Source organism: Triturus cristatus, chromosome 6, assembly GCF_964204655.1.
Source record: "Triturus cristatus chromosome 6, aTriCri1.1, whole genome shotgun sequence".
Lineage (NCBI taxonomy): Eukaryota > Metazoa > Chordata > Amphibia > Caudata > Salamandridae > Triturus > Triturus cristatus.
The window spans coordinates 1,401,803,392-1,401,831,253 of record NC_140589.1 but is presented as its reverse complement, the minus strand read 5'-3'; the positions used below and the strand labels follow the sequence as shown (position 1 = coordinate 1,401,831,253).

At 45.6% G+C, this 27,862-nt stretch overlaps 1 protein-coding gene across 1 annotated transcript in view; it reads right to left on the bottom strand.

Moving 5' to 3' along the window:
• The window catches only part of CCDC28A (coiled-coil domain containing 28A), a 179,311-nt gene that overhangs the window by 134,627 nt on the left and 16,822 nt on the right, over positions 1 to 27,862 (bottom strand). The window contains exon 2 of the mRNA XM_085612444.1: positions 15,335 to 15,537. Within this exon, the coding sequence (XP_085468570.1) occupies positions 15,335 to 15,492 (158 nt within the window). The 5' untranslated portion in view covers positions 15,493 to 15,537. The remainder of the gene's footprint in view (positions 1 to 15,334; positions 15,538 to 27,862) is intronic.

Genomic DNA, 27,862 nt, shown 5'->3' with positions numbered 1-27,862 from the left:
CCCAGCAGGGGTTAATGGGCAGGCATACACGGCAATCAGGAAGAGGGGCATGGCGGCCCAACCCTGGGATGGAGAACGGATTGCCAAACAATTCTCGGAATCCGAGAATCTGATTTGGTCGTATTTTTCTATTTCTATTGATAAATACAGACGGAAGAAAAATATTTTTCCGTCTGTATTTATATGTAAAAATCCATTTAAATGGAAAACCGGGACCCTTAATAATAATACTTATCACTTGCTTTGAATGACAAGTGGTAGTCACTTTTTTTACACATACCGGATATTGAAGTTGCCATGGATGTGTTCTCTGGGGTGGCCCTTTACATGTTTAAACAACTCTGTTCGAGGCATATGAGCTGCAGAATTCACACTCTGCATAGATCGCCATCTGGTGTTGGGCTCGGATGCTTGCACCTTGTTGTTGTCTTGGAACAAGTCTTTTGTAGTCATGAGATAGGTGACTCCTCCCTTGGACGATAGTGTGCATGGACATCGACTCCATCCTCAGATTGTTTTTTTCCGCTATCGGGTTCGGATGTAACTTCAGCGCTCCGGTTCGATACAGTGTTATTCAAACTCAAAGGTATTGTTTTCGATCGCGTGCTTCTCGACGCGCTACTCAAAGACTCGATTCCAGTCGTCGACGCGGGCCACTGGGCCTATCGACGCCATTCGGGCCTACGGCTAATGGAAAGGACTCCATTCAAAAAATGCCCCCAGTGTGGATCTAAATTTCCACATAGCTCCCATCACAAGGTCTGCAACCTTTGTCTCACGCCTGAGCACGAGGAGAATAATTGCCAGGCCTGCGCCTCCTTTCGATCAAAAAAAGACTATCCGTGATCAATGGGCCCGACGACACGTTATGGCGCAACAAGCATCTCCGGTGCCGGAGGACATCTTCCACGAAGGCCCCGATGTCCCAAAGGAAGATTAGGAGGATCTGGAAATCGTTTCCGAGGCAGACGACTCCGATGACCACATTACTCCTGGACAACGAGTGAGTACAACTGCCCCTACCCCAACCCTACCTGAAAAAAAGAAGGCTCCGGTCAAGACTTTGCCTGCAGGCCCCAGTCGCAACCGAAAGAAAGCTTCAGCAGCCCCGCCCCCGGACCCGGCTCCGAAGACAAAGGAAAAGCCTTCAGGCGGCTCGGGACCGACCAAGCCACATATCAGTGCCCCACAGACACCATTGGCACCAAAACCGGGAGCGCATCCTACTCCCGCAGCCCCCAAAAAGACATCGGCACCGAGCACCTCGATGCCGAAAGAAAAGGCCTCGGATCCGAAACCAAAACATTCGGAACCGAAAAAGATTTGACTCAACATCGAAGCCGAAGGATCCAAAAAACCCTTCGAAGGCTCCGGAGCAGAAATCTAAACACCGCTCGGACCCGAACAAATAGGCGCCGAAAGAGACTACCAAAGAGGAAGAACTTTTTTGACCGGATACCATCGATCCGAAACAAAAACTCTTCAAGTAGACCCCGAAACAGGACATGAGGTCAATGTTCCACACAAGAAGAGGAAATTGGACACCCAACACATCCCTGAGGTGCCTGTAAAGAAAAGAGACTGTGCCACTTCACCTTTCCGACCCTCTTCTCCTGTTCTTCCTACTAAGCCTTTTTCTCCTCCAAACTCTCCCATACTACCACCATACACACCACCACCACACAATGATGATGATTTAGGGGGTAGGGGAGGGAACACTGAACCCTGATGACGACACAGACGTCCCAAAGGACGACTGGGATGATTATGATGACCCAGTAGATCCTTCAGACCTTCCTGATCCCGATGCATACCTAACAAAACAATCTCCCCCAGATGACAATATTGGTTTTAGTCAGCTGACAGAGCTGCCGAGTACCATGGTGTTCAGATGCATTCGTACCCTACAGAGGAGGACTTCCTAATAGACACCTTTGCACAGTCACAAAAATCTGTACTAACGTTACCAATGTTAAAAGGCGTCATTAAACACGCCCCAGACATATTCAAAGACCCTGTAAGGGCTCGAATTCTCAATCACAGAATTGACAAAAAATATAAACCCGCTCCCAATGATCCCACCGACATCAAGGGTGAACTTCATTTAGATTCTCTAGTGGTGATCAACGCTAGAAAACGTGCCAACTCTCAGACCTCCGATGATGCTCCACCTCCGGACAAAGAGTCCAAATTATTAGATGCTTCAGCAAACGAGTTGCTGCCCAAGCAGCTAATCACTGGAGGATAGCCAATGCACAGGCATTACTTGACAGGTATGATAGGGCTCATTACGACCAGTTAGAAACCCTATTGCAGCATTTGCCAGATCAATAGAAGGCCAAGGCCAATGATTTGATTCAAGAGGGCAAATTAATAACTAATGCATCAATCAAGTGTGCCCTCGATGCAGCAGACAACGCATCTAGGTCCATTAACACTAGTGTGTTATTGAGGAGGCATGCCTGGTTGCGCATTTCTGGCTTCAAACAAGAGGTACAAACAACTATTGTCAATCAGGCGTTCAGTCAGGAACAACTTTTTGGCCCAGCTGTGGATAAAGCTTTAGAAACAAGCATTTGCAATGCAATAGGTCTCGCATTATTAAAGTTTGAGCTATTGGCATTGCTTAATAATGCAACACCAATAGATCAAACTTTAATAATGCGAGACCTATTGCATTGTAAATGCTGGATGTCTGAAACAGTGACAACACCTCTATGTGGGGCTTTTCAGTATAGTATTCGGTAACAATGTGCCCTGGATTCAAGCCATGATGAGTAAGCAAACTCAGGAGTGAAGACCCCAAGTGTACACATGTGATTTTCAATGGTTGGAAATGGCTGACATGGTTACAGTTAGCTTAACTCTTCTGGGAGCTACTCACAATTGTGCACTTAAATGACAGTTTATTGACGACATTGCATGGTTACACACGAAAAGCATAAAATGGGGGTAAGGGAGCTGGCGCAGGCTCGCCATCTTGAGATTCAGGGCAATCACTTAATCTCCCCATCCCTGAAAAACAAAAAACAAAAAATAATAATGTGGCCCTGGGTAATCAAATCGAATGTTCCTGCAAAGCGCTCCAATGCCCTTGGTTCGAGTTTGCTCTATATAATCCTGGAAGTTCAAAAAAGATGGGAGAGGGAAGGTGATGCTAATAGAATGTGAAGACTGAAGGAATAATTCTTGAGACAGAGAGAACGACCATATTGCAAAACCTTTCACAATACCTGAAGCATTTTGAAATTATAAACATAAAATAATTCAGACACTTCACATGATCTGCTTCTAGATTACTGGGCCTTTCTATATTAAGGGAGCCGGGACCCTGCAGTGCACAGCCTGGCAGCTCTGTGACCTGACAGTCCCAACTGACAAATGCTTCTGATAGGGCACGCGCTACGTGCCGCCCGTTGACAGGCAGCAAACTAAAGGTCACACCGCAGGACCCAGATGAGATCCCACTTGCTGTAATATTTCCACTCAGACAGCAATAACGAAATGTTCCAGCACTGGAAAAATGCTCGCAGGTAAGTATCTTGTTGAAGATAATCTCCAGACAAAACAATCCTCCACGAAATGTCCGCCTGTCTGACACATCTCCACCAAAACAGAGAGAATTTAACATTTACAGAAGCACAAAAGGAACTGTGACACAAACATATGTTTATTCGGACTGTAAAACCTTCAATGCCAGGTAGGCAAACTGATATTTCAGAACTATCTTTTTATAAAACGTTTCAAACAAAAATGGCAAGTTTAGAGCAAGTAGGCATTTAAGACTGAAACAATAAGCAACGAGCGGCACTGAAAGCGATCTTTCGCGATCGCTATTGTAAAAACAAAAAACACGCCCCCGCGAGTGGTGCGCGCGCGCGCGCGCCACAGCGAACATGTGTTTTCAATTCTCGCGCCCGTGTCTGAGCAGGATAATTGAAACCACATGGCCTTTGGTGCGCATAATAGACACCAATAGGCCATGGGCGGAGCAATGCGTCCGTCTTTGGCCTATTGCGTGCCGTCTTTGAGAAACACACGCACTCAAAGGCCAATCGCAAATGCCAAAAGGAAAAGCACATGCACGAGCGTGTGCGATTCCAGGCTCCGTTTCTAAACCCCCTACAAAAGGGCTCTCGCCTGCGTAAGCAGTGTTGCCGTCTACAACGCAGGGCGCGAGCCCTAAAAATGAAAAAGGACACAGAGACTGCTAAATCTATTGGAGCATTAAAAGGTACCCTAGCTCTTCAGAGCGTCTGGGGACTCGCGCATTTAAGTGCTGTGGTAAAGGTGTGCAGTGCTTGCTTTTAAACTACCAGTTTTGTATCTTTGTTCTACTTAGTTTGTTTTCCCCTGTTTTTAAAATTGGGCATTCTCCCTCTTACCTGCATTATAATTTGTCTTTTCACCGCTGCTTTAGCGGGTCCGGTCCTGGTGGGTTACGATACTGGGGGGAACTCGCCCGCCATCTTGGAGTGGTGGTGGTGACGTTTTGAGGCGCCATTTTGAGCGGTCTAGTGGTGTTGTCCACACGCGGACACTCTATTTCAACCAGTCCTCAAGCGCGCAGCGGTAACGCGCAGCGGGAGCGCCATTATAGCGCCTGAGTCGCGCCAGAGTCCTTCCCTTCTGCGCCCGTCAGCGCTAAGGAGGCGTGAGGCGTGGGGATATGCTGCTCGTAGGTGTTCCCTATCTATTGAGGTGATGTCTGTGGTGAGGGAATATTCTAGGGATGAGTTGCTACATTGCAGACAGGCGGTTCCACGCTGTGCGTCTGTGCCTGTTAGCCCCCTCTGTGGTCAGTATAAATGTGCCTGTGGCAATTGGTCGCTTGATGCCCCCTCTTTAATTTCTGCTCTGACGGAGCCATCTCCGTTTAAGTCCTCTTGCAGTAGACCACCTGCCTCTCGAGACATTATTATCTGGAATCTTAACATTAGGTCCCTTTCGAAGCACCATTCAGAACTATTTGATCTTTTACGGGAGGAGACACCCGACGTGTTCTTCATGACGGAAACCTGGCTGCAGGAAGTAGATACGGCAGTTGTGAATCTTGCTCTTCCCTCGGATTATTCCATCTTTACTCACAATCGGGCATCTAGGGGTGGTGGCATTGCTATGGTTGTCAAGTCCTGCTACCCTTGTGATTGGAGGGTAGTGAATTTGGTAGGGTGCGAGAGTGCATTCTTCAAGATTTCTATTAGTCATCATTTTGCTCTATCTGGCCTTCTTATCTATCGTCCTCCTGGATGCGATACTGCTTTTCGATAGGCTCTCTCGGAATGTGTCAGCTCGCTGGCATTGGGCTGCGCTAACTTTAGTATCCTTGGAGACCTTAATCTTCATTTTGATTGCCCTCATATCTCTTCCATTAGTAGCACTTTGGCAGATTTGGAGGCTTTTCAGCTCATTCAGTTGGTTACCTCCCCCACTCATGTGGGGGGCCACATACTTGACCCTCTGTTTACTAATCTGACAGGGGCCAAGGTGGCTATGCCTAGCCCTATTGCCTGGTCCGACCACTTTTAGTTAAAATCTCTCTTTCGATCAATGAACATCCATTTAAGCCCTTGGATAGAGTAGTGTACAAACGCCACTGGAATAAACTTAAATTAGAGGATTTTTACCATCTGTTGGATGTGAACCCGTTAGGTCCTTATCTCAATGTTGATTCTGGGTATGACCTTTTCTGTGATTGGGTTTCTCGGGCTTTGGATGTATTGATCCCTGCGGCCTGGACGAAATGTCGTCCCAGAGAACCCAGCCCATGGTACGACAGTTCCCTGGTGCTGTTAAAAAAAGCCTGCAAACAGGCAGAAAGGGACTGGCGGAAATCCTATGAGGCTGGGAAAAAATCTCTGTATCTTTCTAAAGTCAAAAAATATCATAGAGCTGTGTGTAGAGCCCGTGCTGCCTTTTATTCACAGGAATTGGGAACAAGTCTCAAGTCTCAATCCGTCCAAGCTTATTTTTAAGGTCCTAAAGGATCTGATGGTTAAAAGAGCTCCGGCGGCGGAAATCTGTTCTGTGGTTCACTGTGAAGATCTGGCCTCTTTTTTCCTTGAAAAGGTTCAAGTTATCTACCGTGCCTTTTCCTTCACTAAGCCGGTAGTTGAGCCCACCAGCCCTGCACCAACTATAGGTGAGGCATTAGCCTCTTTCCCTAGTTTATCAATGGAGATATTTTTAAAACTAGCCATAATCTGGCTCGCCAGCGGATCCCATGAGGCCAGCTCTCTTTAGAGACTCTGCCACTATCTGGCTCCCTCCATTGTGTCATCTTATAAATCTCTCTCTTGCCGCAGGTGCTGTTCCAATTAAATGGAAACAGGCTGTTGTAACACCCATCCTGAAAAAGCCCACAATGGACCCCCTAAAACTCGAGAGCTATCGCCCGATCTCTCTTCTCCCTTGGGCCGCCAAAGTTGTTGAGTCTCATGTGAATGAGGTGTTGACCGAACATCTTGTAAGGGCAAGTATTCTGGATCCCTCCCAGAATGGCTTCCGTGCTGGCCACAGCACCGAGACTGCCTTGCTCTTTATGACGGAACATCTCCGCTCTGTGCTTGACTCTGGTCAGACTGCGGCACTGATATTACTTGATCTCAGTGCCGCGCTTGATACGGTCTTGCATAGGATTCTACTCCAACGTCTCAGGGAGGCGGGTGTTATAGGCATTGCTCTCGACTGGTTCCGCTTTTTTCTTACTGATCGGACCTTTAAGGTTGCTACTCCGCCTTTTGAGTCCAAATTCTATTTGCTGGAGATGGGTGTGCCTCAGGGTTCGTCGTTGAGTCCCACGTTATTCAACCTCTATGTGAGACCGCTGGCGGATGTCGTCAAGCACTGGGGCTTGACTATGGTCTCCTATGCTGACGACACGCAGCTGGCAGTTGCTCTGAGTGGGGACTCTGACCTTGACGCCCCCAGATTCCGGGATGGTCTCTTGGCGGTGGCTAGCTGGATGAATGCCAATTGCCTTCAATTAAATGCAAAAAAAAACGAGGTCATGATTGTGGGTAAGCGGACGGATCTTTGGGGTGACAGGTGGTGGTGTCCGGAACTGGGTGTAACTCCTGTTCCAGTTTCAGAGGTAAAGAACCTGGGGGTGTGGTTAGATCCTGTCTTGAGTTTCTGTGTCCACACAAAAAAAGTGGCGGCTACCTGTTTTGGCATTTTGCGAGGGCTGCGACCCATCCTGAGGTTCTTTGATGCTTCTACTAGACAGCTGGTCATACAGGCATCCATACTTTCGCGGCTTGACTACGCCAGTTCGCTCCTGTTGGGGGCCAACCAGGCTGAAATTGCCCGGATGCAACGTGTTCAGAATGCCGCAGCACGAGCCCTGGTAGGCTTACCGAGGTTCTGTTCTGCGGAAAGTACCATCCGTGCTTTGCACTGGCTGCCTATGGCACAGAGGATCCACTTCAAGACCTTGTGTCTTTCTTTCAAGATCCTCAAGCGGGCCTCTCCTCAGATTCTTGCCAATCTTTTGGTACCCTACGTGCCCTCGCGCTCTCTTAGATCTCTGGGTAAACACCTGGTGGTGGCCCCGCGGTTTAGGCTATGCAGGGCCGGAGGCCGGTCCTTACGGGTTTTGGCTGCAAAGTTGTGGAACTCTCTCCCACCCCATATGCGTGAAATGGACGAGCTTCTGAAGTTTAGGAGGGCCATCAAAACGCATTTGTTTCCTTCCTCACTCTAGTATTTTGATCTGCGCGCTTCTGCCTCTGTATAGTTTTGTTGTGTTGGGACCTTTCTTTCAGCGCCGGGAAGCCCCTTGGCTGACCACACAAACATCCCCCAACAAGGGATATTTTAGAGGTGGGTACAGGGGAAATAATAACAAAGGAAGAGGCCGAGGTAACAACAACACTTGCGCCTCTCCCACGAACAAGTAGTGACTTCCCTCCACGCCCTCCAGACCATTCCACTTCGGTCGGAGGGAGACTCTCACAGTTCCTACCTGTCTGGAATTCCATCACTACAGACAAGTGGGTAAGACAAATTATCCATTATGGTTACTGCCTGGAACTTACAGCTACTCCACCCAACATACCACCCAAGCAGCGTCCAATGTCCACGGAACATCTGACACTTCTTAAACAGGAAGTTCTTTCGCTGCTTCAAAAGCATACAATAGTACCAGTCCCCATTCACCATCAAGGGACAAGGGTTTACTCTCTATATTTACTAATCCCCAAAAAGACCCCAAGGTCAATACTGGACCTCAGACCGCTCAATCTCTACGTACAGTCGGATCATTTCCACATGATCACTCTTCAACAGGTTCTTCCACTCCTTCAACAAAGTGACTTCCTTGCCACACTAGATCTCAAGGACGCCTACTGCCATATTCCCATACACCTTGCTCACAGAAAATACCTAAGGTTCACCATGGACGGAGAACACGATTAATTAAAAGTCCTCCAATTCGGGGTGACCACAGCACCCAGGGTGTTCACAAAGTGCCTTGCAGTGGTAGCAGCACACTTGCGAAGACAACAAATTCATGTATTTCCATACCGCGACGACTGGCTCATAAAAGCCAAGTCATACAACCAGTGTGTTCACCACACTACTCGGAGCATTCACCTGCTACACAACTTGGGGTTCACAATAGATTACACCAAGTCACACCTTCAACCCTCCTGCATACATCAGTATCTAGGAGCCACACTAGACACTTCGAAAGCCCTAGCATACCCCAATCCAGCAAGGATAGCCAGTATGCAAACCCTCATCCCCAAGTTTCAACCCCAACACTCTCTCCCAGCACGAGTGTTCATGCAGCTCATAGGAATGATGGCCTCTTGCATTTTCATTGTACCTCACGCAAGACTTCAGATGTGCCCTTTACAAGAATGCTTAGCACGTCAGTGGAACCAGGCTCAGGGTCAACTTACAGATCTGGTGTTGGTGGACAGCCGCACACATTGCTCTCTGCAGTGGTGGAACACACAAAACCTTTCCAGAGGGCGGCCGTTCCTAGAGCCAGTTCCACAGATAGTGCTAACAGCGGCTTTATCACTCACCGGCTGGCAAGCCCATCTGCTAAACCACACAATTCAGGGCAGGTGGACCACTCAACAAAAACTGTTCCGCATCAATTATCTAGAACTACTGCCAATATTTCTAGCGTTAAAATCGTTCCAAACACATCTCCTCAACAAAGCTGTCCTAGGCCGCACAGACAATATGACAGCAATGTATTACATACAAAAACAAGGAGGAACACATTCTTTGCAGCTGTCTCACCTAGCGCAAAGTATATGGAGATGGGCCATGCCACAAAATATATATCTTCTGGCAGAACATCTCCCAGGAGTGAACAATCAGATAGCGGATCTGTTAAGTCGTCAAAACTCAACTGATACACGACTGGGAACTTCATCCGCAAGTTCTTCTACCCTTCTTCCAGATGTGGGGCCAACCAGACATAGATCTATTCGCCACACATGTAAACGCAAAATGCCTAACCTTCGCCGCCAGGTTCCCACACCCATTGTCCAAGGGCAATGCGATATGGATGAACTGGTCAGGCAGATTTGCGTACGCTTTTTCGCCACTCCCTCTCATTCCACTAGTAGTACACAAGCTCAAACAACAGTCTCTCAAAATGACCCTAGTTGCTCCAACATGGGCACGGCAACCATGGTTCACAACACCACTCGAACTCTCAGTAGTTCCACACCAAAAATTACGTCTCACCCCAAAGCTGCTAACGCAGAACCATGGAGAGATAAGGCACCCAGATCCAGGGCAACTGAATCTAGCGATCTGGCTCCTGAAATCCTAGAGTTCGGTTACCTTAACCTCCCACCGTACTGTATGAACATTATTAAGGAAGCCAGACGCTCTACTACTAGAGCTTGCTATGCAGTTAAATGGAAAAGATTAGTCATTTACTGCAATAATAATAAAATTGACCCATTAGATGCTTCAATTCAGAGCATTATCTGCTATTTGCTACATATACAAAGATGCAATCTGGCAGACTCATCAATAAGATTACATCTGGCTGCCCTTGCCGCCTACCAACAAAACAGACAACAATTGTCATTGTTTAGGGTACCCACTATCAAAGCCTTTATGGAAGGCCTTAAAAAGATAATTCCATCCAGACAGCCAACCTCTCCAGTGTGGAACCTAAACATTGTTCTTACTACACTCATGGGCCCCCCATTTGAGCCTTTACACAAATGCGAATTACAATTCCCTACATGGAAAGTAGCTTTCCTTGTCGCAATCACCTCTCCCAGAAGAGTATGTGAGATCCAAGCTTTAACCATACAGGAACCATTCTTACAAATACATCGTAACAAGGTGGTTCTTAGGACAAATCCAAAATTCCTTCCCAAAGTAATCTCTGCTTTCCACCTTAATCAATCAGTAGAGTTACCAGTATTTTTTCAAAACTCTGATTCGGTAGCGGAACGACCTCTTCACACGCTCAACGTAAAAAGAGCTTTACTTTACTACATAGACAGGGCTAAAGCCTTTAAGAAAACAAAGCAACTGTTTGTTGCTTTCTCTCCACCCCATAAAGGCAATCCTATTACCAAAATTGGAATTGCCAGGTGGATAGTAAAATGTATTCAAATATGCTATCAGAAAGCAAAACGTACATTAACAATTCCCCCTAGAGCGCATTCAACACGCAAACTAAGGGTTTCATGGTATTCTTAGGGAACATTCCCCTAGAAGACATTTGCAAGGCAGCAACATGGTCTACAACACATACCTTCACCAAACACTATTGTGTAGATGTGCAGGCAAAGCAACAAGCATCTGTAGGCCAAGCTGTTCTTAAGACACTTTTTCAAACCACTGCAACTGATACAGCGACCACCGCTAGGTGAGACACTGCTGTACAGTCTATGCACAGAGTGTGAATTCTGCAGCTCATATGCCTCAAACGGAAAATGCTACTTACAAGTATGCATCTGTTCTTAGCATGTAGAGCTGCAGAGATTCACACGCCCACCCACCTCCCCGGAACCTGTATCTGTTCCAGTGTTATCTTACTTAGATACATTCTCATGGACATCTTTCTGTTTCTTACAAACTCCATCATTTCCCTTCATGGCGAAAAACAATCTGAGGATGGAGTCGATGCCCATGCGCACTATCGTCCAAGATAGGCGTCACCTATCTCGTGACTACAAAAGACTTCTTCCAAGACAACAACAAGGTGCAAGCATCCGAGCCCAACACCAGATGGCGATCTATGCACAGAGTGTGAATCTGTGCAGCTCTACATGTCAAGAACAGATGCATACTGGTAAGTAGCATTTTCCTTCTCTTTTCCCACTCAAGAATGTTCCTCAACTTTAAATAACCATTATATATCAGGCTGCTACACCTATGAGCTTCTTTACTTAGGTACTGGGTTTTCTTTATCTTGGATTTAAGGATCTATATCTTATTTGAACATGTCAACTCCTGCCTTGAAATCTAGTTTATTTTTTATGTAAATAGAGGAACGATTTCCAATCTCTTGTTACTGTGTCACATATAAACTTGCAGCCTTGTAGAACACCTACGTGACAAAACACTTGTTGGCTGTACCACATAATGTTGGGTGTACTATTTTTCGGAAGATTTTGACAATAAACAAGCTTGGACCGAACACTTACTGAACTTGACTTTTTGGACTACCCACGTAAATTGATGTTTCATTGCATGTGTAAATTTTTTCTTCACCACAAACCTCTGAGTATATGTATACAAGTTGACGTTTGTAGCATTGTGGTTTCACTTTGAAGAGGTGAGGCAATGCTCACTGGAGTCTTTGGCTGACGCACTTCAGAGTAGGGCATCTTACTTTGATAAGCAAGTTGAAGAGGTGGCCAGTTTACTGGGGGCAGGTGTTGAAAAGTAGAGGCTTACTGACACACAGGTTTTTGAAGCACACCAAGAACAGTTTAGCTTTACCCCAGATGACGGCTTGAGTACAGGAGTTCCAATTTCGGAGTGGGTGGTAGATGTCAGTGATTAGGATCAGGATTGGGTGGGGCAAGATAGGAGGGATGCAGAAAAATGGTTTGAAAGAAACTATGTTGAGGGAGTGAGATTCAACATAGGATGGAGCAGAGGAGAGCATACACCAAATTGTTGAACTCTTAGGCTGGTTGGTAATTTTGGGGTATCCATGGACAAGTTAAAGTTCAGCATGAGGGAAGAAAGGAAGGCAGGGTTTATGCCCGAGACACAGGGAGGCAACTGCGTAACACTGACAAAGACATATAAAATGAGTAGCGTTTAAGTGCCACAACGCCCTCTAAAATTGTGGTACCAAGTAGGGTGGTGATGGAAGATCTTTAAATAGATTGTTGATACCACCTTCCAACCAATTATTATAGTGGTGATCAAGTATTATGTGGCAGAGTGAGAAGCTGTACTTGCCTCTCAGATTAGTTTAGGGCAGAGTTTAGGCGGGTCCTGGAGAGGGTTTAAGTGAATAAAATATAGGTCTGCATGGAAAGTTGATGGTTGCAAAAGGAATAGGGTCTGGTTTACCAGCCTTAGCAAGTGAGAAATGCTAGCTTGCAGAAGGCAGGATTAATGAAGTGAAATTCACACAACCTGGTCAGGGAAAGATGGATAGGAGATTTGGCAAAATATTACTAAAATACAACAGCCATTCCTCACAGCAGGACTTAGCAGGGAGTGCAGAACAAAGAGGTGAAGAAAGAAAACGATTTGCAGGACAATTTAGGGAACACATGGGCCAAAAGTGAACAGATAGACAGCTCTGATGGGAGCATGGGATAAAGGAGGGCAGAGGTTCCACAGATTGTAGAATGAGAAGCCCAAGTAAACACACAACTCTCTTGTCATCAAATGCGCAGAAGGATCTCTGCTGCAGAAGGTGATTTCAGGAAAAAAGTGAACAGGAGCACATGGATATTGAAAAGAAAATCAGAGTAACCTTTGGAAGTAAAAAAAGAGTGAGTCTGAAGGGAAACCGTGTTATATGGAAAATTATATTAGGTATTTCTGTAGAAATAGTTATGATCCCTCACCTTCTAGCTGAGGTGATAAGACTTTTCATATTAGATATTTGGAGATGCACTTGTGCATGCCCCCCCCCCCCCCCACTCAATTTAATTTAATTTAATTTCTATTCCTTTGGAAGGGAGGGATGGACAGCTTCCTTATAGGTGAAAAAATATTACTAAGGCCTTTTGATGATGTTTTAATTATAGGAATCACTAAAAAGATGCCATGGAAAGACATTTACTACCAATGGTAATAGCAGCCAAATGTTTCTTAACAGAGGAAATCAGAAGTCAGATTTAGCCAGGTAAAATGTTTGGTGACCTTGTTAGCATCTCAGATCATCCAAATGTGGATTTATTTCACGGTCATTGTCCAGGTAATACACTGAACCTATGTTTGCTTGGAAAAGAATGAAATCCAGACTAAGTCCTGGAAGGGAAATTCTTAGAGCTAGGTGGACCACTCAAATCCAAAATGTTGTGTTGTAGCAATGTGAATATTTAGATGTAGTACTGTTATCCCTATAGAGACCACTTCCATTAAGCTATTAGGTCATCCATATGGGCTTTCCATTGCTTTAAAGACAAATTTGTGACAAAGGTCTGACACATCGGAAAGCGGAAAGGAAACTCCTAACTTATTCCTCCCATTGCACCATCATAGACAAGACTAGACTGCAAAGCTGTTCAACAAGAAGCTGTTGATCCAGTCCCCCAGGCTCTATGGCTGAATCTGTCTTTCAGGTATTTTAAAATAAATACCTGTGTGCAGACTAGCACGACAGAGGTCCTGAAGTGCCAACGTTCTTCCTTCCCACCCTCCATGGCCATCAGAGAGTTCAAATAGAACAGACAATCAATGACGTAGGGAAATAGATGAAGTTTTCGTTTCACATGCAAGCATGGAAAGCATCAACCGCAGGTTTGCAATGCAGAAAGGCATATTGGGATTGCTTCACATCAAAGTGGGTTCTTGCCAATTGTCTTAAAGCTAGGGCAGCATCAACAACCAGAACTTTTCTCTCCTAAACCCTTTGTTTGCAGATTATAGATCTAAGATAGTAGAAAACATTTGTTAACAATAAAGTTGTGGGAGTAGATTCACTTGTCCCTCTGATGTTTTGGAACAGACTTGACCGCTTTTTCTTCAGAAGTATGTTTTCCTATTGCGCAAGCCGGCATAGGAGGAAAGGTTACATCACCATTGGTGGAATCAGATGTGTGGAACCTGAAAATATGACTGACTACATTAAGAACATCTAGTACCCATCTAAGCTTAACTTTCCATTGCTACACCGAGAAGATGGTTGGAGAATCTCCTTCACAAAATGGTGCTAGAAGGTGGGAGTAGGATGTAAGTCACTGCCTTCAGCTGGGTGTGGGTCCTTACCCGCAGAGACTGAAGGTTGCAGGGTTCCTCTGCCTCTGATTTCTGTCATTGATACAAGGGCTTGTTTTGCTGCGGGTGTTGCTAGCCCTGGCCACACCCTCCAACCTTTTCTTCTTCATTCCCACAGATGTAAATGTCTCCACTACATTGAACATCTCCTGCATTTCATTAACAGTGTGAGATTTGAAAACTGTAAACAACCGTCACCCCACATGCTGTTACAACGCGGTCACTGACAACGTATACCATTACCCCACAAGTCGTTACAACGACTTGCAGAAGGGGGAGAAGGTGTTGAATTTAAAATCCAACACCTTCCCTACAGTCCACACAGACTGTAGTTGGGATTGTAAATTTTACTATTCCAACATCCAGCGCCCCCCCTCCGCGAGTCGCTGTTACGACTTGTGGGGTAATGGAATGCGTTGTAACAACCACGTTGTAACAACATGCGGGGTAATGGTATGCGGGGAAAAAGCGTCAGATCCTTGAAAACGGAACAGCCTGAAAAGCTTAGGCCAAGACTCTTTTGTGGGGCCCATGGAGTACACAATGTGAGGCACATCCAGGAGTACCATTTCATTGATTAGATGTAGCAGTCATCCATGGAAGAGAAATTTCCAGCGCCCTTTACGGCAAATGGAAAATTGTCTGAGATAATTATACTCTCCTTGATGATCTCTTGGAAGTCCTTTCCTTTTTCTCTAGGGAGAAACACCATAAACTGCACTAGATAATCCCACGTGATGCAAGACAATGAGCCCCTTTAGGGCTGAGGATCGTGTAATCTACAACCCTTCTTGCCTAAGGCATCCATATACTTACTCTCCTTTTTTCAACGGTGCGGAGGACATTGATCTGTGTGTATCGTACCTGGACTTTGATGCTGTTACCACCAGAAAGTATGGGACTGCTTTCTTCCTTAGAAACTTCAGCTTACCTTTTTAACTTTGGTCGTTGAGCTGCAGGCTGTGCTGCAGTGTTTGAAACGCCTGTGGTTTTACTGGTTGACACAGCATTTTTCCTAGCACTCCCAGATACAGGTGGTTGGGCAGTGGAGGATTTAGGGCTCTTTCTCTTTATTTTGCGGTCATCCATTAATTCTACGTTTTAGTTTCATGTAATCTGGTCTCTTCTCAATGTCTGCAGAATGAATAATAAAGGAAGAAATTAGTTGTAATCAGAGAAAATATGTTGTCAGTTTTGGTGCAGCTTATATACAATAAAGGGAACAAACTACAACCGACCAAACCTAAGTTCAATTTATGTGGTTTTTGTTGTTTTTTGTTGTTGTTTTTTTTAATTATAGGTCTGCCTTGTTCTCAATAAAGCTAAAGCACTGTGGGTGCAGGGAACCCATAACTGCTTACACTCCAAAAACTCCCTCAATAAAACTCCCTCGAGTGGATAACTCTGGGACGATGTTAAACCTCAATTTCATGAGGCAATGTGTCCCAAACAAGGCACCAATCAAAATAGAAAAATACATTTAATCAAGTAAGGACAGACCCAATAAGTGAGTTCTAGAGCAGAGTGAAACAGTTAGAGAGATTTATTACAAAATTCAAAAGGTGCAATACAAAAATCATAAAGTGCATATGCAAAATGACATTGCCATAAAGGCACTCTAATTGGCCTACACATAATGAGCAGCAAAATCAAGAAATATTAGAAGTCCTTAACAGCGTCAAAAATCAGTAAGAAATCGGTCAGCATCTCTAGCAGCATCGGAAAGGTCTATGGCTCACGCCCTTATTTGAGGGGTTATATACGACATTTTCTCATATGAATACATTGAAAGTGCAAATTCATCATGCTGTGAGCAAAAAGCACACAATTTTAGTAAATCGGAGCACAGAATTATTAAACGTCATATTGCATTACCATCTAAGCAATATCCCACCACATGAATATTGAATCCCTCTATGCAAATGACAGAGATGGCAGAGCAAACTAGTTACAAAACAACAGGGAACTATTGTGAATGAATGCAGTACAACGGAGCTAGCGGAAGAGACCCCGAGTAGTTGAAACATTATTGAGCCCATGTTAGGAATGTTTTCTCTGAGAGCAGCGAGAACAACGTCATTCAGAAGTAAACATGACTTGAATGTGTGCTGCAAAATAGTAAAAAGTGATCGTGCAGAGCAAGACATCCAATTTGAACAAAATGATGTCGAGGCCTAACAGAGGCCTTGTTAGCATAAGCCAAGAAAAGGCAAAACGAAATTGGCAATATACATACAGATCCATGTTTCACACATTTTAATGTTATGAAATTTTACAAATGCATAAAACTCACAACATCATCTTCCTCACCTTTCCTACTACCTTGTAAGTGGCAAGAACCGTACCAGGCATACATGCCTGCAAGCGGCGATGCCACCAACAGGAGTGAGCAATCCATTCTGGGAAGGAAGCAGAATGTACAGAATCCACATTATTACCACCAATCTGCAGAATGCGCTGCTGTAAACGAACTCAAATAGAATCACAGGAGAATAGAGTGTGAGTTAAAGATTGTATTATAACAAGCATTTACAATGCAATGGTCTCGGCATTGTTAAAGTTAAAGCTATTGGCATTGCTCATGACATTATTTTTGTTTTTGTTTTTAAAACATTTAAAGAAACGGCATTGTTATTTACAATGTCAATAGCTTAATTACTCTCAAATGCGAGACCTATTGCATTTGCACCCACACACAGAGCCACACACCCAAAGCCACCCACACAGAGCCACTCACATAGAGCAACCCACACACAAATCGAGCCACCCATAGAGCCACCCACAGAGCCACCTACACACACAGTTACCCACACACAGACAGACCCACCACGCATAGAGCCACCTACAAAAAAGCCACCCACACACCGAGCCACCCCCCCACACACAGACCCTCCCCCACACACAGAGCCACCCACACAAAGCCACCCACACACACCCCCCCACACAGCCACCCCCACACACAGCCACCCCCACACACAGCCACCCCCACACACAGCCACCCCCACACACAGCCACCCCCACACAGAGCCCTGACAGGAAGGCAGGGTAATGCTGGCCTGGCAGGCTGCGTGTGGTCAGAAGTTTCAAGACTTGAGATAGTTGTCTTCTGTATTTCTGAGTAGGGGTTAGGAGTGCTCAGAATAAGGGAAGTACTTCAACTCAAACCCGAAGGAGAGGCACATAAAAGTGGGCCTTGTGGGTACCGCAGCCACAGAGTTCTGCATTAGAAGGGCAATGTCAGACATTCTGTTAAGCTTTGTCTTTCAGAAGTTTGCAGGACTGCCTCACGGAATCTTACAAAAAGGATTAACACACAAATCCCCTTTTTTAGTGGCAGGTCGACGCCCCTACCAGCCGAAGCCCTTCCTGCACGTCCAATTTGCTCACACCGGAGAAGGTACCCAGAAGCGCCTTCGCTACTGTCGGGCACATCTCACATGGCAGCCGCTCACCTGCCTCCAACATGCAAGTCACCAACGTATAATAAAGATCTGTGCTAAAACTCTTTATACTGGGCTCTAGGTTTAATAAAAACATTTTGCTAAGAGAATAGAAAAAACCCACAAATAGATGGGATCAGAAAAATCTGTGTGTTTAATGTCACGAAAAAGGAATCCCTTCCTCGGCCAGAACTCCATGAAAAGGAGCCCCGCATCGCTGTATGTAAGGCGAGGGTGGAATGAGGATACGTCACGCCGCCCAGTGACCTCGGCTGTGTGCAGGTGAAGGTCCGACAGCTGTACCAGCAGGCCTGCGGCCGATGATTGCCGGGGAGGGGCTGAGACATACCGGAGCCTCCTAGCCAGGCATCGGAGGTGACTGACTACACGTCAGCTGTGCCTTTCAAAGCCCGTCCTTCCAGGGAGAGGGAGTGCGTCCGTGGGAGGGGGCGAGTCCCTGCACGCCACTCGGGCAGATGTGCACGCAGGCCACTGCCAGGGGTGTTGGTAACTCCAGAAGTCCCTGAACAGTTTGCTGATATATAAAAACAGGGGATGAGGAGGGCGGGCCGAGTCAGGCAGCTCGAGACCGAGGCTGGACGCAACATCCTGCGCTGGGCTCAAATGGTAGGGAGCAGGAAACAGAGCTAGAAAACACGCTGCGCGCGGAGCAGCAACCAGAGACTAGAGCAGCAGCCGAACACTGGAGCCGACAGCAGGGGAAGAGGACGCCCTGAACACCGCCGCCTTTCTCCGAGGTCAAGCAGAAATGCCTCGGAGAAACGCAGCGGCGTTTTCGGATTCGGGGGCGTGTTTTTCTTTCTCTCCTCTTGCCATTGGCTGGAATGTTTACATTCCAGAGGAGAGAAAGAATCGAAAAAACACGCCCCCGAATCCGAAAAAGACGGGGCTTGTTTGGAGAGACAATGCTCTTCTCCAACGGCTGACCAGTATTTCAGAGGCCAGCCAATGGAGAAGAGGTAAAAAAAAGGGGCGGGTTAAAGCCCCACTCCTAAACATTAAATCTCGGAGCTAGACTGCGCAAGCGCAGCCTTCGAGCCGAGACCTAAAAAGGGACAGAAGCACAATGTCTAGTGTGACATCAGCCGAATGTGGCCACCAGTAACTGGCCACCAAAACGGTTCCGCGGAACCAGAATCTGGAAGCATTACATATGGATGACACCACCTCATGGGATGCTTGAGACACAGCACAGGGCGTAGAAGGAGTAAAGAAAAAACAGACATTTGTGATAGGGATTGCAACATCAGGATGCAACATCTGCATTCTGACTTCCGAAAATGTTCTAGTCTATGCCTTCTATGTCAGCAGAGGAGTCGCGGGCAGTTAGGCGTTGCGACACGTGTATTTCTAATAACCAGTATCATTGCTTTTAGTATATAGAATACTATATAACATTCACAGGGTTGCAAAACCTACTTCACAGGTGCGCTTCAACACCCTGGCTGATTAACATAACCACTGAGAAAGCATGGGGAGATACATTTGGAAAAGTTAGTACAGTGACCTCGACATCATTGACTGCCTGTCTGCTGTACACAAACTGTGATTAGGTGAGAATTCGGACCCACTCCTTTTTACAAAACTGTAAAGCTTGGTGATATTTGAGGGCATGTGCACATCTTTTTTGGTCCTGTCACAGCATCTTAATGGGGTTAAGATCTGGAGCTGGCACATTCCTCAAAAAGGAGGGTTCACTTGACGTGCCTCTTAGGCCAAAGAGGCTCACTCTGGGCCTTTCTCCATATCACGAAAAGGCCTCCGTTCACATGCACTATTGTTATCTGGGCATGGGGGGGCAAAAATAATATAGCTTGATAAGGAGAATTTGAAGCAGAGGCGAACGCTTTCCAGAGCCCTGCATGGAATCCTTTCCTATCCGAACATGGATTTTCTGCCAACGGTGTGTACGATTAGGGCTTTAATGCACAACATCTACAGAGAACGCCACCCCATTTATGGAATACCTGCACATCAAGCCGCAAACCTCTGAAAACTTCACCCTGAACAGAACCCTCACCTACTGACCACCCGGAACACAAGCCACTTTTACCAACCTCATCACAGACTTTGTCTCTCCACTCACCATCGACACCAGAGCGTATATTCTCCTCGGTGACCTCAACTTTAACTTTGAAGACTAAAATGACTCTTGCTCCACAGCACTCATTGTAAGCTTGAGCAACGTCTGATCCACCCAGTTCATCTCAGAAACAACACACACTGCAGGACACACAAAGGACCCCATCTTCACCACAACCGACAGTATCAAATACAACTTCACCACACTACTCACACAAACGGACCATTCCATCATCCACTTCCAAATCAAAACACCTCAAGTCAAAACCCCTACCAGTTCCAGCATTCCAAACCGCAGCTGGGGCAAAAATCACAGATGTAGACTGGCTCAGCGCCATCAGCGCGGATCAACCTAGTCTCTCAGACAACCTCGCCAAGGACATCCACAACTTCAACAACTAGATCAAGAACTGCGTGGACTTCCTCACACCCATCAAGCCCAACAAGCATAGCAGATCAAACAAGCAGGCCAGCAACAGACACCTACAACACTGTAAACAGCTAGAAAGGAAATGGAGAGCCAGAACTACCTAAAAGGCTGCACTATCACCAGCAAATAAGAGACCCAAAGAAAAAAACAGCTGCAAGGAGATCTTTTCGATCGTCAAACATTTCTCCTCACCCTAAGCCACTGTCAGCAACATCGCTGCCACCCACCAACTTTGTGACCGCCTATCTTACTTCTTCCACAGCACAATCTCAAACATCTACAGCAACTTAACGCCAGAGAACTCATCGCTAACCTACCCACCACCAACCAAAACGGCCACCTGACCAAATGGACAACCCTCACCAGAAACGACAGAGCGGCAATCATGCAGGCCATCCACTCAGGGGCCCCAAAGTACCCATGCCCTGACCACATCTACAACCTTGGAACATCACTAATCAGCACCACCCTGACCCACATCATCAACACCTCCACCATGTCTGCCACTTTCACGGATGAATGGAAACTTGCAAAACACCCTCCTCAAGGAGCCCACAGCCGACCCGAATCAACTGAGCAACTTCGACTCATCTCCCTGCTCCCCTATCCAGCCAAAGTGATTGAGGAGGCAATCAACAAGAAACTCACAGCCCACCTCGAAAGTCACCATCTTCTAGACACTCAATCTGGATTCAGAAAGTATCACAGCACCAAAACAGCACCCATCGTGACCATCAACGACATTTAAATTATACTGGACCGACGAGAAACTTACGCCCTCATCGTGCTCAGGCTGATCGCGGTCTTTGACCCCGTCTCCCACAATACGCTCATCAGAAGACTCCACAACATTGGCATACAAGGATCCACTCTCAAATGGATCTGTTCCACCCACACAGGAAGAACCGAAAGGGTCAGGCTGCCACCCTTTACATCAGAGACTAAGAAACTGATATGCGGATTGCCACAGGGATCATCCTTCATCCCCACCCTTTTCAACATATACATGATATCGCTTGCCAACATCATCCGATCACAAGACATCACCGTCATTTACTACGCCGATGACACCAAACTCATCCTCTTCCTGACTGACAAGACAACCACCACTAAAAAACCACCACTAAAACCAACTTAACCAACTGCATGACCATGGTAGCCGATTGGATGCAAACCAACTGCCTGAAGCTCAACTCCGGCAAGATGGAAGTACTGGTCTTAGGCAACAATGGCCACCCCATGGGACTCCACCTGGTGGCTGTCGGAGCTAGGACCACCACCCACAGACCACGCAAGAAATCTAAGGATCATCTTAGATGACAAGCTCAACATGACAGCTCGTGTCAACGCAGTGTGCATTTCCTGAATCCACATCCTATGCATACTATGAAAGATCTTCAAATAGTTGCCTCAGAACACTAGACGGACCATCACGCAAGCACTCATCACCATCTGGTCTATGGCAAAACTCTACGCTGGAATCTTCAAACAACTCCTATACAGACTGCAGACCATCCAGAACAATGCTGCAAGACTCGTACTCGAACTCCCACATCACACCGCACCTCAGGAAGCTTCACTGACTCCCTAATCACAAGTGCAGCTAATTCAAACTTCCCACGCACACATATAAAGCCCTACACAACACAGGCTCAGAATACCTGAACAACTGCATATACATTCACCAACCCACCAGACACCTACGCTCTGCTTTACCCTCACCTGCATACAGTCCCCGCATCGGCAAAAAGCAAAGGTGGAGGTCCATCAGTCTCCTACATCTCACCCAAGACATGGAACGACAATCCTTAACACATCAGAGCCTCTTCCTGACTTCTTAAGTTCCGCAAGAAGCTGAAAACCGGGTTCTTCGTATAAGCACCTTGGAGACCACACATCTACACAACTGATCAAGCACCTAGATCCCTTTCGGGTGAGAAGTGCGCTATAAAAATCAACATAACATAGCATTTGATTGAAACCCTATTAGAGAAAGAAACAAGTGCAATACACAATTTCCCACCAGAAAGTGAGGCCTACTGATACAACTTTTTACCATGCATCACTAAACACACAAGTCATTTGGCTGTTCTCTCATTTACCCTATAACTTGATATTGAGAAGTCTGACTCAGGCCTTCATCAGCACAGCCCAAACTATTCCCAGACTTGGCCTTACTCCACCAAGCTGGAGAGCCTGAGACAGATTCACCCAGTCTTAGTGGTAGCTCAGCAATATTTCTATTCCATCAACCTATAAACCTCAGAAGACAGTTGAAAGCGTGGTTATTTCCAGGGTAACTTCAATATCCCACAGACCTGTTGGAACAACCGCAAAAACAACAGTTGATGGACAGAATGCAGAACAATGTCATACATTCACCCCAGTACAGAGATCTGGGCCTAAATCCATCGTTTTTTTGCTCACCATGCCATTCCAGTTTGAACCCAGCCATATGCAAATCAGTCTTGACCCTGTGCCTCATGGGAACAGTCCAGCCTGAACTGCCAAGCCAGGTGCTCCCTGGACTGGAAACAAGCATCCTAGGACCGGTTTCGGGGTTACACCCCTCTTCAGCCAGGATAGCTTGATTCCAATGGCACAGAGGCACAGGGTCAAGACTGATTAGCATATGACCGGGTCTAAATTGGGGTGGCATGGTGAGCAAAAGAATGATGGATTTAACCCAGATCTCTTGACTGGGGTTGAATGTTTTGATTTATTCTGCATTCCGTCCATCAATTGTGTGTATTTTGCTTTCTCGCCCCAAGTGCGCCAGGTATGCCGAGACGTGGGTCCTGCGCTCACTGTGCCACTGGAATCAAGGTATCCTGGCTGAAGAGGGGTGAAACCCCGAAACCGGTCCTAGGATGCTTGTTTCCGGTCCAGGGAGGACCTGGCTTGGCAGTTCGGACTGGACTGTTCCCATGAGGCAAGGGGCAAGACTGATTTGCATTTGGCCAGGTCTAAACTGGAGTGGCATGGTGAGCAAAAGAATGATGGATTTAACCCAGAACTCTTGACTGGGGTTGAATGTTTTGATTTGTTCTGCATTCCATCTATCAATCGTGTGTCTTTTGGAACAACCCAATCAGCACACTACTTTCTATATCCAGACAAGCTAAGAAGGGCTGACCTATAGTTAGCCTGGGTATTATATAGTAATGTCAAGTCATATGCAACCCTTCTGAGCCACATGAATGCTAATACCATAACACTCAGCAGTCGGCAACAACTGCAGCGTAATCATCTTGCATTCACATGAGACATATATGCTCCAGGTCTTGTCCATCACTCAGTACTGAACCGGTCAAAAAACCAGCCATCACCGACAGAACATGCATGGAATAATTGAAGAGATTTGTCACATACCGCTGGCCAACGGAAGGACTCAAATCTAGTCCACTACGGCAGGTCCCAACTAGCTAAACACTCTGACTGCTTCTTTACATCTTACAGTGATAGTCAGAAATAAGATGATAGTAACAAAGCCCGTTTCAGTATATCCCACCATATTACTCTCCAAACATGTCTGATCAGGATCAAAAACTTCAAAACACAATAATAGATTTGACAACCAAGTGCAGTAGCGACCCAAGTATAGTGACTATACAAAATGCCATAAAGGGACCAGAAAATCTGATCAAAGCTGTTAGCCCACTGAAAACCATACATTAGGCGTCTCTCTTAAACCGCTTCATTCACCAAATGCGAAGCACTGTGTCCCATATCCGCGCCTCAGTGGTCATCATACACATCATGAAAACATTTTACACAAAGAATAAAAAAATAAATACAAAGATACATCTTTCCAACTAGACACCGTACACAGAATAGCTTACTGGGCATGTAGGTGGGAGAGTTAATTAATTAACATAAATAAATTATCTAGTAGTTTAATATGCAATGATAAAAATAAAATGTGTAGTAGAAAAAGTCACACATTTGAAATATGCGGATTCACAATAAGCAGACATAGTTACCTGTGTAAGCCATAGAAAAGCTATGAAGCAATTTTCCTTCAACTAGAAGCAAAACATAAAATTGCTGAAATGTGCACAACGTGAATCCGAAGCTTGACCTTATTTTGACATGTTTAGAAAGGTTATCCTAACTGCAGAATGATCCTGTTTAACAAATGTATTATCTTATAAGCAACGCTTTGACTAAATGTCACGAACTTCCTACTTTCTCATGTTTCACAAAACATTTGAATAGAACAATTAGTGCATTTAAAAAAATTATGCTTGATTCATAGCAAAAAATAAATGCATTACCTAATAGTGATTTTGCCTTTTAGTAAATAGTTCATTGTTCTCGCAGTGAAACAGACTTAGATGTGGAAGGTCGATCTTTGTTTTAAGGCCTATGGGAGCAGAGTCCAATGTTTCCAGAATCGAACTAGACAAAGACTGACTGTAGCTAACCTTGCAATAAAACTGTACAAGCCGTATGTATTTTCATGGGAGCGAAGGAGCTGAACCTGATTATTAAAGAGGACTGCCATTCTATTGGCTGCTGGAAGGAAGAAGCCTGATAAAATGTTTTCAACAAGTTTTCTTTACTTTATATTAGTGCGTGTTCCTAGGTAGAAGCAAGCAACTCACTTATTGCTGAGCTCAGAAGAGGATTGTCCCAGACCCCTGACGGTTGTGGCTCCTACTGCATCTGTTTCCTTTTGCCACTTTGCTGTTTGCTTTTTAACAAATTGCTACTGCAACTGTATGCTGATTTGTTTGGATTCATTAAGACTCGGCTGAGCCTTATGAACTACTCTTTATGGGAAGTTCTGCTACTCTAATTTGGCTTGAAAGCTTTATGCTCCTCTGATCTCACTCATTCCCTTGAAATTCGAACTCTTAATAGGTTCTTGAACTCTTTAACTTTGATTCAGATATTTAGAATAGGGAATCTATCCCTGCATGGAACACGCGTAATGCATTTAATTTTTGATGCTTGTTCTAACCATTCTATTAACAAGAGTTCTGTAAAAAGTATTTGATTTATGGACTAACTGAAATAAAGACACAAATAAGGAGAAGAACTTTACCAATCTCTTAATCAGAATAAAGGTATTGGAAAAATCTATCTAAACTCTCCTCATTGACTGAACCTAAAACTGTTGATACTATTTAAGTTTGTGAAGTCTATTTATACTCCTTGTCTCCTAATAAAAACATTCCAAGGTCCCCACTTTCTTTCTGCACCTACTACCCTGCTGGTCCGGAGAGAGCGCCTCGACCTCCTGCCTGCCTTCCTTGCAGCGCGTAGCCGGCCAACATCATCACTTTGCGCCAGGAGGCGCTACACAGACAGCTGCAGGCTCCCGCAGCGCGAGACGCTTGCGGGCGTGCCCGGGCAAAGGGCAAGCCCATCTGCGGCCGTCAGAGGCCGGAAGTGGCTGGGCCTATTCTCTTAGTTCTGCTGTTGTGGTCTTTGAGACAGTTCCCTGGTGCTGCGAATTGACTCTAAGACTACTAGAAATCTTCTACATAGTAAGTCTTTTGCTATTAGTGGCCGTGTCCTACCTTTCGCATATTAAATTTGGGTCTTAAAAATGGCCAAAGGGAAGCAACAGGGAAACAGGGAGGGGACATCCAAGATCATTCAGAACTCCACACTTGAACCACTTCCTAACCAAGGCTGCTTCAGCTATTGACAAAGAAATCCTAGCAGTCGAACAGCGGTTATCCTTAGGGGGAAGCTCCCTTGTGACTAGGAACCAGGACCTAGCGTACAATGGGGTCTTGGAGGTCGTGGACTGTGGCGCTCTCGAATGCGCACAATCACCAGTTGTATTTCCAGCTGAAACATTATCAACCCCCGAAGAACTACTCCCCTCCCATCAAGTCCCTCTGTTAATTGGTCCATCTGTGAAAAGGAAGAAAAAGCAGGAACACATAGAACCCTCAGTGGGTGCGAAGACGAGGTCAAAGAAAAAGTTGAAGGAGATTCCACAAGGGACTAACAATACCCACTTAGAACCAGCTTCTGTCAAAGAATCTCAACAATCCACCTTGGCCACACCTCGCCAAGACACGACTTTCTACTAAACCGGTTGGAAGAACTGTTAATTAAAAATAGCTCACCAATTTTGTTTAGACTTGACAAGCTTGAGACTAATGTGGGAAATTTAACGAAATCTGTCACAAGTCTTCTGGAAGGGGTAGGAAAGGATAGGGGACTACAACCTGCTTGTACTACTATGGAGGGATTTGCAGGTAGTTATAATAGGATGAGGAACCAAAATAATAAAAACCCACTACCTGCACCAACTGGGTGGTTGGGACTGCACCGGGGGATGCTTACACCAAAAACTGGGGTCGGAAGCAAACCAACCACATAGGTAACGGTGAGTCTGCTGGTGGCAGATCCTGGTTCATAACCCAGAGCGCAACAATCTACCTAAATGGTAATGGTCCAGTGAGGCAGCCTCTCCGTCAGAACAATCTTTTGGCCCATTCTTATAAACCATCAAACAAGGCCAAACTGGATCTCCCACCCGAATGCTGTCCCTACGTTGCTATCCTTACTAATGTCCCTCCGCTCCAGGGCAGTTTACAAGAATCCACAGGCCAACTGAAAAATAAGGTATGTCACTGACTATTTCAAAACACGATATATGAGAACTCCAGGTACCATTATATCTTGACGGTTAGAAGAGTAAGCTGGGTTGGTCCCCTATGTAAGTCCATTGAGGGTAATTGTATTGTGATAAACTGTTGTAACCCAGACCTCGCAGAGTCCATAATTACGAGTGTGAGAAACCAATCCAGTCAGGATCCAGACTATGGGATAGGCATAATGCCGTTGGGTGTCTTTTATAGTCATCTGAAACCCTGCGGCCCACAAAATGCACGACTACCTTGGTATAAGCAGTTGTGGAAAGAGCAATCACTCTTTGCAACAAGTAATAGATATGAGGCATTAACAGACCTGGACAAAATTAGATTGAGTAGACCCTAGTATAGACCCTAGTAACGCCCTTTTTATGTCAGCGCAGGATACTACTCAGGTTGGAATTTCTATGCAAGAACAGAACTATCCCAGCCCCAAAGAAATTGCGGACTATACCCCAGGCAGCCCACCTGTAAATAAGGCTTTAACCATGGCTATACCAAGGGGTAACCCTCAAACAAGACAGCCATTGAAGGGAGGATTCAATACCGACCCCCAACTGAATCTCATCTCATGGAATATTGCAGGGCTATGCTCTAAACTTAATGATGCTGAGTGGGGGGAAATTTAGTGGATAACTGCCGTATCTGTATTTTCCAAGAAACCTGGTCCACCGAACAGATTCACAGGAAGGGTTTTTCTAAATTTAGTATAGAAGCAAGACAGTCACCATCTGGTAGACCAGCGGGAAGAATGCTGATCTGGGTCAAGACAACATCAAGTTGTAAAATTAAGTGCCTAGACATAGACTCCCAGGAGATCCTTGGTATTGATCTGGTTTTGTTTAAAGGGGTCACCCTTGTCAGGC